Genomic DNA, 14,227 nt, shown 5'->3' with positions numbered 1-14,227 from the left:
CCCACTCTGTGGGATGGGTGACCTCTCTTTTTGCTGCACATGAGGTCAGTGGTGGTAGGAAAGATAGAAGAAGAAAGAAAGAAGGAAGGAGAAGAGGAAGATACACCAAAGTAGGTGTCGCATCCGGATCTCAGAGGATTGGGGTCTGTGTGCGACACCTCGTCTTTGAAGGGGTTGCACCTTCTGCAGACGAAGCAGTGGGTCTATTTATATCCCCTCGACCCACTGGGGGTAATACCCATTAATCTCGAGGAGAAGTCAAGATATTTGCGATTGAAGGGACATAAAAGGCGTTGAGCCGAAAAACAAAATTTTCATAAAAATTGACAAACTCTAGCAGAAAAGGATAGATCCTTTCCTGCTCTCTAACAAAGATCAGTCGTCTACTTTCATTTCCACTTTCTGCCCCCACCCCCCTCACTTCCTTTGTCCCCTTCTCTGGGCTCCTGACTCTTTCTGCAGCCTTTCTACTACTACTCCTTGGATCGTTCTTACTGCTGTCTTTCAGCCACACCCCTGATCTTATGGATGGAAAGATCTACACCTAGCCTTCTCGTTAAGGGCGAAAAATCTTGGAGGTCCTGTTTGCAAGTTGCGCACGTCAAAGATCCTTTGATGGTCAAAAATCGATAAGAGTAGGCTTCGGCCGCCACCCGGGCAAAATTAAAAATTTCCTTCCAATAGAAAATGTTTAATGTGCCCCGTGTACCCAGTTGTTAGCACCATAAAACTAAAGCTAGTCTTGACGTAGATCTAAGTAATGAATTGTGTGCTGGTATATGGAATCAAAGTTGCCGTATGCTAGGCTAGGCTCTACACAGCTACACAACTTTTAGGCAAACAATCGAGATGACACAGGCGTGCATTTGAATAAATCGGTCTTTTTTTTTTTTTGCACAGCTCATATTTTTAAATATGCAGGCATTTCAGGCACCACTTGTTACTTCTCTTTATACATTACTTGCTCAGTGCCTGTAATTATCTACACAAAACCTCATGTTGGCTATAACGAACACTCAGATTCAACGAGATTATAGGTCAGGCCCGGCGACCTCGTTGAATCTGAGTTCCACTGTAACAGCAGGTGCATCTGCACATACACGCATGCAAGAAAACAAACCCCTCTTTCCCTCCCCCCTTTCCCGATTAACCTTCAGCATTTCTTGAGAAGCAATCTTGACATCAACTGTCTTCAGGCCCATGCTCTCGGCTTCTTCTTTGGTCAGCTGAGAAACAGGAATAAAAAGTCAAGCATTAATTATATAGTGTCTGCGTCATTCATCAACAGATTTTTTTAGGTTTGACTTTACATGTACTTTTTGTCAAAGGACATTTGCATTCCTGTGCTTTATATATATATATTGCCAACAGGGCAAGGTGGCGAAGTTGCTATAAAGTTTTTCCTTGCAACTTACAAATTTAATTCAAATTTTTTTAACAAAAATATTGGCAAAAGCCTAAAAATAATAGCATTTTCAAAATCAGCGAAACACAACAAGCAGTAGAAATAAGCCGGGTGGTGTGTGCAATGTGCTTTATATACCTCTTCTGGTCAATTCCCCAGGGCAAATTTACACTAGTTTAATAAGGACCATACAACTTAAGGTATAAAGAGGTTTGAATGTACATCCATTATGCTGAGGTTTTACAGTACTTGTATACAATTATTCCAAGTTGTAAAGATGATAATACCCCCCCCCCCCCCCGGGATGGGCTACTGACTGACGTGTCTTTAGGCCATTCCCAAAGGGGGGACATTAACCTGTTCTTATGCACAGTAGAATTGTAAATGGGCTCATTCAGTCATTCACCTATGTCATGCTCATAACTGTGCCTGAACTGCAACAGGGAACTGCTGCTTTTTCTTTCCTAATCCTTACTATATATCTATCGTCATTTTCCTCTACTTCTTTTGTATGTTTGTCACACTCTTGGGACCCGCTATTTCCGGGGTGCCTTGATAGTCGAAGCAGCAAGCAGACTTTGTACTGTTGAAGCTAGAGAGGTAAGCAGAGTAAGTTTGATTCCCTGTAAGGATTTCTCTGTTGACATCCACCCCTTGGCGCTCATATGACCTTATTATGCAGTTGCGAGCACTGTAAAACCTTTACTAAAACAAAAACAAAAAGATGATAACCTAGTGAAGATACATACTGACTAACTCAAATCAAATAGCCTAAGTGCATTGAATAGAATCTTCATAATTTTGTTCCATAGAATGTGGCAGTTTCAAAAATCTTACAAAAATAAAACTAAATTTAGGACTGACTATAAATTTAACAAATATTTTCTTAGAAAGGGTAAAACCAAGTCATGTCAGCACTAGGTCCATTTGGACCATTTAAAGAAGCCAATTAGGGTAGTTAAGATCTAATACCTAGCCTTCTAGGATAGCGACAAAAAATCTTGGAGGTCCGGTGTGCAAGTTGCGCAGTTCCCTTGGCCGTTCTAAAATCGAATAGAGTAGGCTTCGGCCGCCACCAAGGAAAAATTTTTTAATTCCTACCAATCTGAAAATGTTCAACCCTAGCCGTACACCTGGGGTCATTTTGTACCCCCAGGGTTGTGCTCTTCACATAATTTTAGAATACTTCTAGTATGAAGACCTTTTTGAAACTCAGTATTTCTCAAAAAATCATTTTGACAGACTGCTATGCCAAGCATGAGCTCACCACGGAGACCATCCTAGCAAGAGGTGAAACTGGAATAACTTGGCTCACAAAAGAAGGAGGAGGAGGAGGAGGAGGAGGAGGAGGAGGAGGAGGAGGAGGAGGAGGAGAAAAAGAAGAAGAAGAAGAAGAAGAAGAAGAAGAAGAAGAAGAAGAAGAAGAAGAAGAAGAAGAAGAAGAAGAAGAAGAAGAAAAGGAGGAAGAAGAGAGTCACCATAAGTCTATGACATTTCAGGAGTGGACAAAACAATTTCAGCCAACATTCATTATTGAAATCTTGGGTTACAACCCCCGACGTTAGAGCAACTGGGACCTCTATATTTACAGGCAGGAGAGCAATCCAGTTCATTTTTCTTGAAGGTGCATTTCATGGAACTGCAGTTTAATTTACATAATATCTCACAGTATTGGAGAAGCACATATGGCATTGGAATCTTATCCATGTGAATTGAAGAGTTTACCAGTGTCAAGTTTTCAGCCCCAGCACTGTAGCTGAAAAAACGGTATCTGAAAGACCACTGCTTGACTTAAAGATACTCTCTTAAAGACAGAATGATACTCTGTTGCAACTCAGTCTTCTCGCTCCCAGAGGCCTTCACCCAGCCCAGTAAATAAACTAAACCTGAAACTTATCTAGGTCTATACAACTTATAAATTATTCTCTGAGCTATAGCACACCTGAGGGGGGTGAGAATAGCGAGACACAGGGTGGTTTCCCACTTCCTTTGCAAAAAGATTTTGCACTCATGTAAGATCGGTGACATCAAATGTGCACTTGGCGCCCTTCAGTCACATCTAATTGTCCTTTTTATGTTGTACAACTGCCAGAATGCCATTCAAACCTTCTTTTCTGCCAACTGCACAAGGGGTAATTCTTAAGAGGAAATTACATAGTAAACAAACATCAACTGAAAAGCTGCGACTGAGGGTGTGAGAAAACACATTTTTTATATACAGTGGAATCCACTTTTAACGAGTCCTGAAACAACGAGAAGTCTGTTATAAAGACACTATTCTGACTAAAGCCCCGATTTTTTCTCATCTTCATCTTTGTAAAAAAAATACTGCTACAGCGCAATCAGACAAACGAGCGAGTCGGTTATAGCGGAACATTGCCGCTGCTGTGCACACCGCACAGGCCAATTATACACAATGTAAAACCTCGCAAGTTGAGAAACTTGTTGGTGAACTAGCGAAACAAAGAATGGGAGAGCCCACGTGTGTCAACAATGAAGGCCGGAGCCAATGAGAGTGGGGAGGGTGCGGCATGCGCAGACAAGCAGAACGCATCGCGCGATAGGCCAGCCTAGTCTAGATTATCTACGCCTACCATGCCTCTCACTTCTCCGATGTGGGGATGGAGAGGTCACAGAACTGTGATGGATGGAGTGAATGTGTGACGTGCACAAGCAGACGGAACGAACCACAGGGTGTGGTTGGGTGGGGGACAACACAGCGGGCGAGTTAGCATTGAAAATTTTCTTTCTGATCGCCAACGAGCTGTCAACATCGCTGGCGCTCGCTAGAAAAAGAAAACTGATTTGATTTTTGATCAAGTATGACCTAGACGTCATGTTGAAATAATATCATCATCAGGGGAAATAACAAAAAGAAATAAAAGGAACACCAAACTCATAGATTAGGCCTACTGTATTATTTCCATTGAATTTATTATTGGATCCCTTATAAAGAGAATCCTGCTATAACGGACATTTTGTACAGTCCCCTCCCTCTCGTTATAACAGGTTTCCACTGTATATATATTGGCTTCCCATACTTTTTACGTTAAATCACAGATACCGGTGACAAGTACCTCATTTTCAGGAAAATCCGTACAAGTTAAGTAAACATTCTCTCGTCATAGCGATTTGGTCCTAATATAAATTTCTCTTTTTTTAAATAACTTTTTAAACGCATTTTTAAGCAATTTCCTCTACGATATTGTATGCCGATTTTAAAATGTAGTTACACACAATTTATTCTATCGAACCATATATATACATATATATGTTTTGTCTTTGTTGAAATCTTTTTAGGGTCTACACTTATCTTTCTTCAACTCAAAGGCGAGGCACCGACTCGTTAACCTTGGCACTTGCCAGCGACAGACTGAGAATGGGATGGGGAAGGGGAGTGAGCTGGGAGTGAGCGATCGGGAGTGGGGGCAGGGAGGTGATGCCCAGCGCGCGAGACGCTCTCGTCTGTGAGGCACTGCACTGTGTTGGAGACTACACTGTGTAGGCCCTACATGACCTACTAAAGCCTGGTGTGTCGATATAGGCTACTGGGCGGGTAGGTGGACATTAATTTAAAGAACTAATGCGTTGACCATAAGCATGGCTTTTTTCACCATTTATGTTCATGGGCTTCGCCAGAGCAGGTACCCAGGAAGCATGTCGATAAAGCAGAGTGGGCTGAAAAAAAGTCAATATAAGAGAAATTGTTTCGTGAAGATATTGAAAGAGTTTCGTAATTGGAAAATATGTCCTAATGTCAAAATGTCGATAAATCGGACGTCGATATAAGTGGATAATACTGTAATTTAGATCATTAATTACAGAGACCAGCTGCCTCTGTTACTAGTAGGTAAGATGTAACACCTAGTCCTTATTAAGGACAAAAACATACTTTGTGTGATGCTAAAGCTTTAAAGCATAAAGACAGAGATACCCCTCTACTAGATGAAATGCCTACTAACTTACCATCTTGCCTTTCCGAAATTCATAACGAAGGCTTGCAAATTGTTTGAGAAAGAATGATCCTCCAGCAACAAAGACCTGAAGAAGTAAAACCTAAAAGTCATCACACTCTACAATAAATCTGATGATTGTCAGTCAATTGTGCAAAATCAAAATTAAAAAAAAACACGGCAGAGAAGGGAAGTTGAGGTGGAAAAGGGAAGTTGAGGTGGAAAAAGGAAGGATGAGATCAGATTACAAGGAACAAGGCCAAAATTAAAGATTCCCTCCCAAAAGTCCTGTAATTTACAAGAAATCAATGAACTGGACCAATCACAGAAAGATGGCAAGTCTCAGTCCATCCCCCGAAATCAATGATACCTTCCTTGTTTCTACACATTACCTTTCCTTTCTCCTCATATTTATAAAATAGTTACACATCTCTTTCCTTTCTTCATTGTTTTTCTTCTGTAGAGTGATGTTATGCTTTTATGCAGTTCACATCTCTGACTTTGTATGATCTGTAATCTGTCAAGCCAGATTTCGCTACATTACTGAGATTTTGGCACAACCAAATTGGTCTAAAAGCAAGCATGTTGTCTCTATTGTATGCTTTAGTCTTTTTCACAGCGCACCAGCAGTGGAATTTTGTATTTGCAGCAGGGGGTTCCCCACCCAGCGCCTAATTACTTCAGGGTCATGGGATTCCCTAAAGCACAGAAAATAACCATTCCAACTAGGATTAAATCTCGAAACATTGAGCTTTTAGTAACACCAGTTTAATAGTTCAGTGTGACAAAAAAGCAAACTTCTTAACCAAAACCGGCAAAGTTCCTTCAAGGCTAACTAACCCCATGATCCTGGCCCACTGCTGAATCATGCCAACTAAAAGTCACAGAATCCGGCAAAAAATGATGCTGTGATTCATGCTTGCACAGTTTCTGTGATGAATGTGAACGGATGAATGGATGGGATGCTGGGGTCAGCATGACATGCAGTCTAGCACATGCATACACAGTAAAATTTACAGGACATGAAATTTATTTTGTTTTGCACTAATATGGCTAGATTCTACATGAAACGATAAAAATTTAGTGTTCTTTCAAGGAAGAAAACAGAGTATGACAGCTGGGTTAAAATTGTACTCAATTATTTTTGCCCCCTATGCTGGCATAACATGCATGTTAGGTCAAGTCTCTTCATTCACCTCTGCTAATAGGATAATTTGTTTTTTTCCTTGAAGCCTTTCCGCGTCTTTTGATCCTCAAAGGTCCATTATCGACTTCAATTTCACCAAGACTGAACTGACACACTAGCCTTGGCGACAATACTGGATACGTGCCTGCAGGAAACCACAAGCTTTTCACATGTAACTTACGTGAGCAGACAAGAAAGATCTACCATCAACACTTCCATGTGAATGCAGTAAACACATCTTTGGCCTATACTATTGCCCTCAGCTTAGCCTAAAACTATGTAGTGTAGATTCGGGTAACTTCGCCAGGAGGGGAAATTCGTCACCTGTCCCCCCCCCCGATTTAAAATGGGAATAATCCGATATACCCATCAAGGAAGAGTGGGACCAGAAACAATTCTTTGTCAATTGATCAACCAATCAGAAAAATTAATTGTCATGACGAAGAATAATTGCAGTGTTTTAGGAATGCGTCTTCCCGCTAAGCTTCCTTTTCCTCCTCTCTTGCCCTATCTCTGCTGCGCCTGCGCTATTTTTATCTTTCTGTGTCTACTGCTTACACTGCCGTTGCCGAACATAACTTTTTACTCAAATTATGTTGAAACAGGCTTTATTGATTAAAATATTATATTTGCTGCATTTTATTGTCGTTTCTATACATGTATTGTGTGCCCATTTACTGTTAAAAAATTGTGTTCGTACAGATCTATATCCTGTCGGGGAAATTTGCCACGCAGGTCTATTGATTTTCCATTTGTTGTTTTACTTAGATTTACCACTTTTATTATAGGGAAAACAAGCAAGGGAATCAATGACAAGTATACTTAAACTTTATAAAGTGATTTGGAGAAAGCTGTTGAAGCTGTTTTAAGTTGGACAAAGCTGCTCTGGGGCAGCCCAAGAATTTAGTGTTCCCAAAAAAACCTCTTGCCGACCATGTCTCTGGTCGATCTACTTTTGGAATAAGGGCTGGGAGGGAGAGAAAAAAAAATTTGGAGGTGCAGGTTTCCTTTTATCGAAAGATCAGTTTTTAATTGTGTTTAATAATCTAAATATAAAGAAATAAGATGATCTCCCAGTATGGCGAAGTTCCCCCCAAGGACTGACGAATTTCCCCGATATGGTGGCGAAGTTCCCCATCACCATATCCACTTGAAAAAAGAACGATGTAGGTGAAGTACAACAAGCAAGTAAACCAATCAGTGGGCTATATCTGCATTTTCATTGGCCATGAAAAGTAGCAGACGAAACTGGGATAATGTACAGTAAAGCATAGAGGGGGTGACGAAGGCTTAATTTTTGTTTCGTCGCAAGCCAACCGAGAGTGGCAAAGTTACCCGGATGTACTCTATGTTAAAGAATAGGTTAAAAAAACAAGATGGCCGTTACTATAAATATCAGCCCAAAAAATGTGGACTAAAAAAAGAAATCTGGTTTTTTTTTCATTTTAGCAAAGTGTTATATATGTGAATGCTCATGAGATCTAGATTCTAGATCTAGATCTATATTAGGTGCTTTTTCGGTAGTTCCCACCCCCCTTATTTGAGCCTAGATCTAGATCTACATCTAGATAGATCTAGATCTAGATCTAGATAGATCTAGATCTACATCAAGATCTATGCATTTGATGCGCGGCGCTCTAAGATATCAAACCTAACAACTGCAAAACATCAAATTATGGTAAAATTCAGGGAGGCAGGCCCACCTGAAACCCCCCACCATATTTTTAGGAAGTGCCTTTTTGCAACGCCGCGTTGCGATTAGCGCCGGTGCTAAATAAAATGCTGTGTTGCGATTAGCGCCAGCAAAGAGTCTACATAACAAGAGGGGCCACTTCTCTCTTTGAGCCAATTAAAAAAGTGTCCTCGAAATTCCGTGGCGCCCTCTTCACAAAAGTGCACCTTTTGCGAACAGAGTTACCCTACTTGAGTTTTAAAAATCAAAGTGAAACTAGCAAGTTTTTGAATAAATTTCTGAAGAACGCTTTTTTAAAATGGTTACGCTGACAAAAAACCTCTTCCGGAGGAAAGGGTGATTGTTTTCTTCGTTTAATTTGACTTTAGAATGAAAGGCTAGAAGTCATTAAAATTTTTAAAAAACTAAAACTCCACACTGAACGAACCCGAACTGCTGATGAACAGCAGTCGATCAGCGCACGCAAGGAGGTGCTTTTCCTATTCTTCTTCTGGAAAAACGAAAGAGAGCTTCAAAACAGACTGCGGCGCCATCTGAAGCAAAGAGCGAACTTCCGGCAGACACTTTTTTGGCTGAGTGGCCCATCTTGTTATGTACTATCTTTGGCGCCAGTGCTAAATAAAACTCTGTGTCGCCGTGTGTAAAATTATAAAGCTTAATCTACGCTTCGTTGTCGGAAGTTCTGATGGCCAAATGGACAGCGCGTCTGCGCTCGAAGCCAAACCTTTATTTTATGAACGTGGGTTCAAATCCAGGTCGTGGAAGTTTTTGTTGTTTTTTTTGTTTGGTAGTCCTCTTCTCGACTGACCAACACATTTTTCCCCAACTTGTTGGTTTGTAGCTTTTTAAATTTTTTATGTAGATCTAGTGATGAAGCATGCACATTCTGGTTTTGTCCCCAAGAGGACCTCTGTACAACGTAGACCTTAGTATAGTCTATACTTTTCCTTTTACCAATTTGGGATTTTAAGCCTGGTTAAAGTTCAATAGTGGCTTTCTTGGTCAGTGAGTCTAACTTTTTTTTTAAATTTAGACCCAAAAAAACCCCCTTCCCGACCTGGATTCGATGCCACGCTTGGAAGCACTGAACGTTAGACTTAGAGAACGTTGACAGCTTGTAACGTTTTCTCTAGGGCTAACATATTTTTAGGTACTCGTAGATCTATTACGACTACACTGCGGACAGAAAATACTGCTTATATGCCGAGTATCACCGTCTTGTTATTGTTATCCAAGCGTCTTTCGACTTACTTGCTCAAATTCAAATGATTATGATTATGAGACTAGACTACGTCTAGATCTAGATATAGTCTACTTTTGTGCAAACAATGCCAGAAACAATTGTTAGACCTAGATCTAGATAGATCTACCCAATATTGATCGGAGTAAGACAACGTCATAAAAAAGGAGTCAAATCATAGGAGGTTTATCAAGAAACTGAGAAAGCTTCCACAATTCAGGCAGAACTACAATATTATTACGAAGTGACTATTTCTCAGAACGTTCGGAGAAATAGTGCCAATCTTTATTTCTGCGAACTGTTTCCGGCTTCCGGTCTCGTGATTTTTTGCCTATTTGCGAGAGTTTGGCGCCAACTTTCATTTTGCCATTCTGCAAGGTCTGGGAAGGAGCAAATTTTTGCGTCTAGACGATCTAGACCTAGAATCTAGATCTAGAACTATTTCAATTTCAAGAGCTAGTGAAGAGATTTTTAAATGTCTGAAAATTCAGATAGTTAAATTGTGTTGGGTCAAGGTTCCCGGACTATGCCACGTTTAAAAATGCCCCCCCCCCCCCCCTTTTCCCAACAAATTTTTTTAAAAATAAAAAAACAGCAAATCAGAACAACAACAAGAAAAAAAAATTACACACCAACAAAATAAAACACCACAAAGAGGGAAAAATAAAAGAGGAACAGCAATACAAATCGTATGTAAACTGTACGTATTCAACAAATCAACGTGGTGATAACAACTGAGAAAGAGACGAAGTGAAGCTATGTGAAAATACTTTCTTTCAAAAAGTAAAGAGGTTCGGTTCCTTTTTTTTTTCCTTTTTTTTATAAGTTGACTTTTAATCCCCGATTCAGGGACCGAAAAATGACAAAAAATCGAGCCGCGATTGATTGGTCGTGGCCACGACAAACGCAATGCTAGTTTTATGTGTCAGTATCAATAACCCTCCATAGGTCTAGATATATCTAGATCTAGACAGCACACGAGTGAACTCAACACATTAAGTTTTTTTTTTGTTTTTTTGTTAGTGTTTTACGACGCTCGCAACTTGGTCATATGACCGCGCTGGACACATTCAACTTTTTCAGTTGGTAGGAAATTTTGAATTTTGCCCGACGAGTGGCGCCGAAGCCTACTCTTATCGATTTTAGACCACCAAGGGATCTTTAACGTGCACAACTTGCACACGGGCACTCCGAGATTTTTCGCCCTTGTCCGAGAAGGCTAGGTAGATCTTTCCTACCAGAAGATCAGGGGTGTGGCTGAAAGACAGCAGTAAGAAGAAGCCAAGGAGTAGCAGTAGAAAGGCAGTAGAAAGTAGAAAGAATCAGGAGCTCAGAGGAGGGGGGCAAAGGAGATGAGGGAGTGGGGGCAGAAAGAGGAGATGAAAGCAGACGACAGAACATTGCTAGAGAGCAGGAAAGGAGGTGAAAGGAGACAAATTTAGAAAAGAAAATTTTTCGGTCACTACCCGGATTCGAACCCGGGACCTTTGAATGAGTGCCCCCCACATTAAGTTTAAGAGCAGCACCCTTCATAGGCAACACATCATAGCTGTAGCAAAAAACTGTTTGGAACTGTAGCATTTCTTTATATATAAATTATTTACTGCGGACATTTTTTGGACAGATTAAACCATATTGTATACGAACAATCTTTGGTAAGTTTATAATATAAAGATCTCTATATGTTATATATATATAATATAATATAGAATCTATCTGAAAGTAGTAGGTACTTAAGTACGGGTAGACAGCCAGGCTAGCCGTACTTAAGGACGGCTAGACTATTAGGCTAGCCGTACTTAATATTGATGGCTGAAATGTAAATGAAATTTTTAGTTTGCAATGCCTAAAAAGTATTTGTATTTTAGACAAAACCAAAAGGTGCCTTACTGACTTACATGTATTTGAACCTGAATATTACTAGATCTAGATCTAGATCTAGATCTAGATCTAGATCTAGATCTAATGAGACCTGTACTGTATACTTAACAATAACAGGCTTGAGTCGATAGGGCCAAACCTAGATCTAAGTACGGCTAGACTCTCAGGCCGCAGCCAGACTGCGGATGGCGCTGGCCTGGGGCTGGCCTATGTCAGGGGGCTGGTGGTGCACCAGCCATGGTGCCAGTGCTGGTGTGTTCAGCTGGGGCTGGGCTGGGGCTGGGGCTTGGGGTAGAACTAGGAGGACGCAGGTCGTTGATTCGTGTCTCCTGTGTTAACATTCTTTTTTCTGAGAAATAGTTTAGGCCTAGACACGTGTCGTTTCAGTTTCAGTTCCTGCATCTTGTGTTTTTCATTTAAACTGCGTTATCTTCGTCTTCTCTAAAAGTCATTCTGACGATGAAGAAACCATAGATGTTTTTCTTCTTTTGAAGAAGCTATCGCAAAAGAAAAGATCATGGATTCACCCTCCTATCAACGCCAAAAGGAACTAAAGAGGAATTTTATGTAGACCTTATCCCCAACTGTGTGATGACGAGGAGAAGTTTTTTAATTACACATGAAATACCATACCCCCTACTACTACATGTAGGCCTAGGCCTAAATCTAGTACTAGGCTACGATACTACACGTCTATCAACTTGGCTTCAACCGTTCAGGGCCCAACAACTATTTCTATATCTAGAACTACACCTAGCTAGACCTACAATCGCCTACCTACATTAACTAATCCATCGGTTTATCTAAACCATACAGAAAATATTCACTCACATATCGGCAAACAATGTTTGAAGTCACGAAAACGTTACGAAGTCTCCGCCTAGCCGGAGATGAAAGTAGGTCATCGTATAAAATCCGTAAAATCGTGAAATAAAGACGTATTTTACCCAAAATGCACTAAATTTGTATCGAATAAGGTTGCAACCAATGCATTATTTCAATATATTTAACAATTTTGTTAAACCTGTCCGTAAATGTTGCCAAAATGCCAAAATGAATGCTGAATCGGAACTGCTACTACCAGCCTGGGGCTACGAAAAAATAGAGCATGCACTATCAGGCCTGGCGCCACGGACAGGTGAAGCGCGAGGCTGGACCTCCACCATCTTCGGTCTGGCCGGCACTGTATAATTACACGTGATTTATTGCCCAGCCACCAGCCCCGGGCCACCCCCAGGCCAGCGCCATCCGCAGTCTGGTTGCGGCCTCAGTCTAGCCGTACTTCAGTACGGCTAGCCACTTCAAACTAAAAATTTTAATTTTTACAATTCAGTAGGCCTATTTTTTTTTAAAGGTCAGTCTAGACATCATATTAAGAATAAGTACGGCTAGCCCAGCTGTCTAGCCGGCTAGTTAAGTACGGCTAGCCTCTTCCAACATTAAAACTGTCATCATGGTCAGAAAACATACCACAAAAGGAATCCCAAGTCTTATAAACTTCCTTTTCGAGTAAGCATCTAAAATCTTGCGAACACTGGATGCCATCGCTGCTTCCGTGTATCAAAGACTAGATCTATGGCTATGACTTTGTTAGGCCTATACTATAGTAACATCTAGATCTATAATCTAGATCTAGATCTAGATCTAGATTCTAGGCCTTGACAAAATCTATCAGGCACAGACCCTTGCTAGTTATAGGCCTAGTCGGTAGTCGGTAGATCTCAGCAGTCAGCAGTCAGCAGCACGTCTCGCTCTCTGACCAAACCAAGGAGCTTAGCCTACTTAGAACTAACTTAGGGCCTGCTTTTAATCTCCTTGGGCCAAACAGAAATTGCCAATTGCCAAGTTGAATTGAAACCAAAGAGATTGTAAATAGAGCTAGAGGTCTTAGCTGTGACGTCATGAGTGCTAAACTTGATGGGCGCGCCGCCATTTCAGAGTACTAAATTTTAAAGGATACCCAAACTCTTCCTTTTTTTAAACAGAGAAGCTATTCACCGTTGCTGTTAAGAAGATACTAAATTTGTTTAAAAACATATGGAGCCGCTGTGACATCTGCATTTAGACATTAGTAATAGTACATGTATGTAATGAGATAATATAAATCTAGATCGGTTTTAAAATATAAAGTAAGCCTACTGACTTGCCTAATACATGTATCAGCTCAGAATAAAACATTCTTTATTATCTAGAGTTCAGAGCGAGAGTTAGGCAGCGTGCAGTGCAGGTTGACCATGGCTCCGCTGCGAGAGAAGGCTTCTATCAATATCAAGCAGTGTTGCCACCCACAGATAGAGCAGCCTCTTATATTACTGTATAACCTCCTTGCTCCACATGTATATGGTCGCTTTTTTTAACATGGGGGGGGCTATCCCGAAAAAATGCTGTTCTGAGAAAATCGAAGGTAGGTTTTTTTGTCCCAAGTTCAGTTTCTTTAAAAGTCAATAAGAGTTTTCTCTATAACCAAACAAATACACACCAATGAAATCAAACTTCCCCTCTAGGTATGGCAATGCCCACTTTTGGTGTAGGTTATGATTTCTGGAAACTCCCAAAAACTGGGTTAACCCGCCTGTCCTTAAAAACGACAAAATAAATAGATAAATAATAAATTGCATTTACATAGCGCATAAGTGCTCAATGCGCTGTACAATAATACAACGAAGTGTATACAGACATGGTAACCGGGAACAAAGTCACGAAGTATACAGACCCGGTAGGGGAACTCTTTTGTGATTTCGGGAAGTTTCAACCCCCAGACCCGGTAGAAATCGTGTGTGTAATGTTAATATACACACACGACTGTAAACTGGAGAGACGAACACACACGACAGCAAGCATTCTAATAATGAACCCGGGTGTAGTGTCT

The 14,227-nt window shown here is 40.7% G+C and overlaps 1 protein-coding gene across 1 annotated transcript; it reads right to left on the bottom strand.

Annotated features, from left to right (window-relative positions):
- Nucleotides 1-1,151: 1,151 nt before the first annotated feature.
- On the bottom strand, nucleotides 1,152-13,020 carry LOC106013477 (cytochrome c oxidase assembly protein COX16 homolog, mitochondrial; the record flags this gene model as incomplete). Its single annotated transcript, XM_013089347.2, is given in 3 exon segments — nucleotides 1,152-1,226; nucleotides 5,372-5,446; nucleotides 12,829-13,020. Coding segments are annotated over 3 exon segments (225 nt in total), but the record flags the coding sequence as incomplete, so codon positions are not given.
- Nucleotides 13,021-14,227: the final 1,207 nt, after the last annotated feature.

Source organism: Aplysia californica, unplaced genomic scaffold (assembly GCF_000002075.1).
Source record: "Aplysia californica isolate F4 #8 unplaced genomic scaffold, AplCal3.0 scaffold00933, whole genome shotgun sequence".
In the NCBI taxonomy this organism is placed as follows: Eukaryota; Metazoa; Mollusca; class Gastropoda; order Aplysiida; family Aplysiidae; genus Aplysia; species Aplysia californica.
Note: the sequence above shows the minus strand (reverse complement) of the source record. Positions and strands in the feature narration are given on the sequence as shown.